The sequence below is a fragment of the Miscanthus floridulus genome, chromosome 11 (assembly GCF_019320115.1).
Source record: "Miscanthus floridulus cultivar M001 chromosome 11, ASM1932011v1, whole genome shotgun sequence".
NCBI lineage: Eukaryota > Viridiplantae > Streptophyta > Magnoliopsida > Poales > Poaceae > Miscanthus > Miscanthus floridulus.
In genome coordinates this window covers 65,953,406-65,957,579 of record NC_089590.1, presented here as the reverse complement: position 1 = coordinate 65,957,579, position 4,174 = coordinate 65,953,406, and the positions used below count along the sequence as shown (strand labels likewise).

Below are 4,174 nucleotides of genomic sequence, written 5' to 3'. Positions count from 1 at the left end.
ATGCCAAGGAATTTGTCAATGATAGCTACATTAAGTACGTGCAGTTGAATGTAGTGAGGATGTAAGAAGAGAGGACAATTATAATCAAACAAATAAAAAACCTAAATGTACAATAACATGCCACCTTGGTAGTCTAAAATAAATGTTTTTTAGCAAATACTAAAAAGCGGTATATTTTCTTTCTTCTGTTTCCACTCTCTCCTACATCGCGTGTCTCACTCCTTTTCCATCACTGGATCCGCTGTCTCTCACTCCCTTCCTTCTTACTTTGAGTTTGGTTTTATTATGGGCCATAAAATTTGTGTAATTTAGGGCCTGTTTGACAGGGCTCTGGCTCCTCCGAAAATGGCTCCGGTTCTGGCTCCTCTGAATGAGCAGCCGTTCTGGAGGAGCTGAAGCCGTTCTGGAAAACGTTTGGCAAAACGGCTCCTTCACACTAGACGACGTGAACCCACAGCAAGGAGCCGCACGAAGCTCGTTTTTTAGGCTTCTCCTGCGCAGGCAAAAAATAGCTCCGGCTCTTGACCGGCTCCCCATGCGGAGCCCTTTCTAAAACAGGCGTTTGGCACAGCTCCTGGAGGAGCCGGAGCTGAAGCCCCTACAGGAGCCCTGCCAAAGAGGCTCTTAATGTACTAGTATAACACACTTACATTTTTTGCTAGTAGTAGTAAAAATGGTCAAACTAAACGGAGAAAGTAAATTACGTACGTAGACGGTAAAGTAGTTTTTTTCTACAAGAGGGATAGTACAATATAAACGTTTTCTTCCAGCGGAAGTCGCTAAAGGTGTATGAAGATGATAGCTTGATAAGCGCACACGTCGTCCTCGTCGCATAGTGACAAGTGACCTGTACTGTATATTACCCTTTTTTTTAGAATCAATAGTATATATATACATATATTACCTAAGCAAAACAAAAAAGGAAAAGAAAAGAAAGCAACCGCCTCAATGGCTCATACAGTATAGTATTCTTGTACGGTGAGGTCGGGCTCAGAATCCACCGTGAAGTTACAGAAGAAAAGGTATTTGCGGGCCGTCGTTTCTTTACGGCAAAATGGCAGGTGCTTTTGACCTGTCGTTTAAGCGGGCCGTCGTCATTGAGGTGGCTGTTGTTTGAGGAAGTTGGGGAGCCCAATCTTTCTGCCGGTCCTCTTGACGTCCTCCTGCACCTTCCTCCTGTACTCCCCGAAGGTGAAGTCTCTGTACGGCGACGGCTCGCCGCACGTGCCGACGGGCGAGTCGTACGACGGGCACAGGAAGTAGGCCGCCGAGAAGCGCTCCGCCGTGGCGTTGGCCACCACCTTGTGCTCCACGCTCTTGTACCGGTTGTTGCTCCACGCCTGCACGTACGTGCGTGGTCAAAACTTGAGCACGTAAAAGATGCTCAGCGGCAGTGGTGGACAATGAAGGAGCACTGTTACCTGAAACAGATCGCCGATATTGACGATGAGCTCGTCCGGGCGGGGCTTGACGGCCACCCAGCGGGCGTCCTTGAGGAGCTGGAGGCCCCCGACGTGGTCCTGGCACAGCACCGTGAGGAAGTCGCTGTCGGTGTGGGGCACCAGCCCGAAGGTGTCCGCCGCGAACGGGCACGCTGGGTACCGATTCAGCCGCAGGTAGCAGGTGGTCTCGTCGCAGCCCGGCGGGAACGACGCTGCCGTGGCCGCCGCCTCGTGGTCGTGGTCGTGGTCGCCGTGGCCCTGCAGCAGCAGGCTCCCCGCCAGCGCCACCGCCACGGTCTTGGCCACCCGCGACATCGCATCCGCTACCTCCTGCATCGCGCTCCTGCATGCACAGCACCGCTCTGTTTAGGCGACGGCGACGGCGCTGCCTTTTTTTTTTCTTCTTAATTTACCACGGTAAAAATACCAGTAGTACCCAGTACAGCAGTGCATACTAAGTAATGATTTTATGGTACCTACGTGTCATTAGGATATTTCGTTACTTCCCCGGCCCCGGCCTGAGGGACACAGCATGTGCCGGAAAGGATTTTTATTTAATAATATATGTAGGAGTATCAATGATGAAGGAGGGCGTTGGTAGGCTGGTTGGATGGACACGACGGCGTTAAATCGGGTTCGTGTACCAAAAGCTCCCATGTTTCGTGGTCATGTACACCACCGCACACATGATATCATCCCGCATTGACTCGTACCGCCCAGAATATAAAGGTCGAAAGCCAAGTCTGGAGCAGCAGGCCGGCCGTGAACTTTCAGAATTTTTATTATTTGTTGCGATGGGGAGGATGTAAAAGAATAGCGAGCATGTACATCGCGATCTAGGAGCAGCGTACTTGGACGAGAGAAATATCCCGGGCGGGGCGGGACTGGTGACCGAGTTTTGCAGAACCGAGCGTGCCGCTATTTGGTCACGTCAGGAGTACTAGCACGGAAAACGCACCCAGCAACGACGTACGCCTTGCATACATGCGTGTGAGCACCTACACGGCTACGCCTTGTGGCTTGTGGGTGGCCCGGCCCCGGCCTAGGCCTAAAAGATATTATTAGAGATACCCATGGCCATCCGAAGCACACATGTGCCGATGTGCTTGCGGCTACGTACGACCTACGAGATGCACATATATGTGATAGCATGTCTCCACTTTCTCACTCTTTAACTACCTCGCGTCTCTATTATCGACAGGGCTTTCTTTTGGCTCATCACTAAGATACCTCCCGCGCGTCTCTGTTACTGACAGGCATGCATTTCTCTGTTGTTGACAGGCACTACATGGTCATGATTAAGAAGGCGGCTGATAATAATATAAGCTATGCATACCGCATATACAGCATGTTTGTTCGTTGGTTTCAGTCAGGGCTTATCAGTCACCTCTCACAATAAATCAGTATTAGTCAGACTTATCAGCCTAGAAACCAATCAACGAACGGGCTGATATTGAGTACTAGCAACGCTACAGTACAAGTTGTGGGGTGGAAGACCAATAGACCATAGATACAGCTACTAGCAGATATACAGGGCAAAGCAAGCGTGCAGCATACCTGAGGGAGCTGAGGTCTCCGAAGTCGCAGGAGGCAGTACCGGAGATGCTGGCGAGCGGGACGTGGAAGGCCTCGGACCACGAGAGGTGGCGGAGCGACGTGGCCGTGGGGGCGCCCCAGCGGTAGGAGCCGTTGAGCAGCCCGGCCTTGGCCTTGGTTTCGAACGGCAGCCGGAACAGCCGCGCCTGCTCCGCCCGCAGCCGCTCCAGGAGCGCCTGGCTCACGCCGTGCCCGGTCACCTGGAAGATGCCCCACTCCGAGGCCGCCCGAGCCATGGCGTCCGCGCACGCCCGACGCGCCTCCCTCTCCCTCGCGCTGCTGCCGCCGCTCGTCAGGCACGAGAGGTCGATCAAGGGCAGCTCGCGCTCCTGCACGCAGCAGCCCTCGGTCGGCGGCGGCGCAATGCCGCCGCCGCCGCGGCGGAGCAGGTCGAGGTAGCTGTCCGCCAGAGGTGGTTCGGCGGCGGCGCTTTCCGCGGTCGTCAAGGCCGGCATGGTCGGAGTGGCAGCTACGTAGCGCATGGAAGATACGTGTGATCAGTAGTGCTACACTCTAGCTAGCTACACGTATGGCGCACACGCACGTAGTAGCTTGGTGCACAACACTTGCTAGCAATTGCTCATATCAAAACGCGCGTCCACCGCGTCTATATATACAGCAAGCAGGGGACCAGCATCGCGTGGCAGCTGCTACCGGTTGCATTGGCCGGTTTTTTTTTTTTTTTTTTTTGGGGGGGGGGGGGGGGGGGGGGGGGGGGGGGCAGGGGTGTGCTGCGCACCCTCACACGGTGAAAAGGCTCTGGCTGGGTGGCCCGTGAGTCCGTGACCGTCAGGCTGTCTGGCGATCGTGGATTATTACCGCTGACTTATTTGGCACGAGAGAAAAATACTGTTCTAATTGAAAATTTACGATTGTTTACGATCGAGCGAACACGATTCGTGGGGCGGCGTTGCACGCACGGCCAGGAATCGACACTTGGGAGAACGAGCTCTGGCTCGGTTGGCAAGCCGTGCAGGTGAGCACGCTGCCCGCCCGTGTTTGAAGCCTGGCTTCGACGCCGGTGTCTCACCCGGGAACAGTAGTTCCCTAAATAATTTCAGTTACCTCTCACGTAGATGTGCCACAATAGTCAAGTGACGTGCCCGCTACGTTCGGAGTCTGATGATCTTCGAGTA

The 4,174-nt window shown here is 54.0% G+C and overlaps 1 protein-coding gene across 1 annotated transcript; it reads right to left on the bottom strand.

Moving 5' to 3' along the window:
• Positions 1-850: 850 nt before the first annotated feature.
• Positions 851-3,629, bottom strand: LOC136491060 (gibberellin 2-beta-dioxygenase 6-like). Its single transcript, XM_066487274.1, has 3 exons — positions 3,000-3,629; positions 1,422-1,785; positions 851-1,340 (listed from the first exon to the last, which is right to left on the bottom strand). The coding sequence occupies exons 1-3, from the start codon at positions 3,518-3,520 to the stop codon at positions 1,095-1,097; spliced, it is 1,131 nt and encodes a 376-aa protein (XP_066343371.1). The 5' UTR covers positions 3,521-3,629; the 3' UTR covers positions 851-1,094.
• Positions 3,630-4,174: the final 545 nt, after the last annotated feature.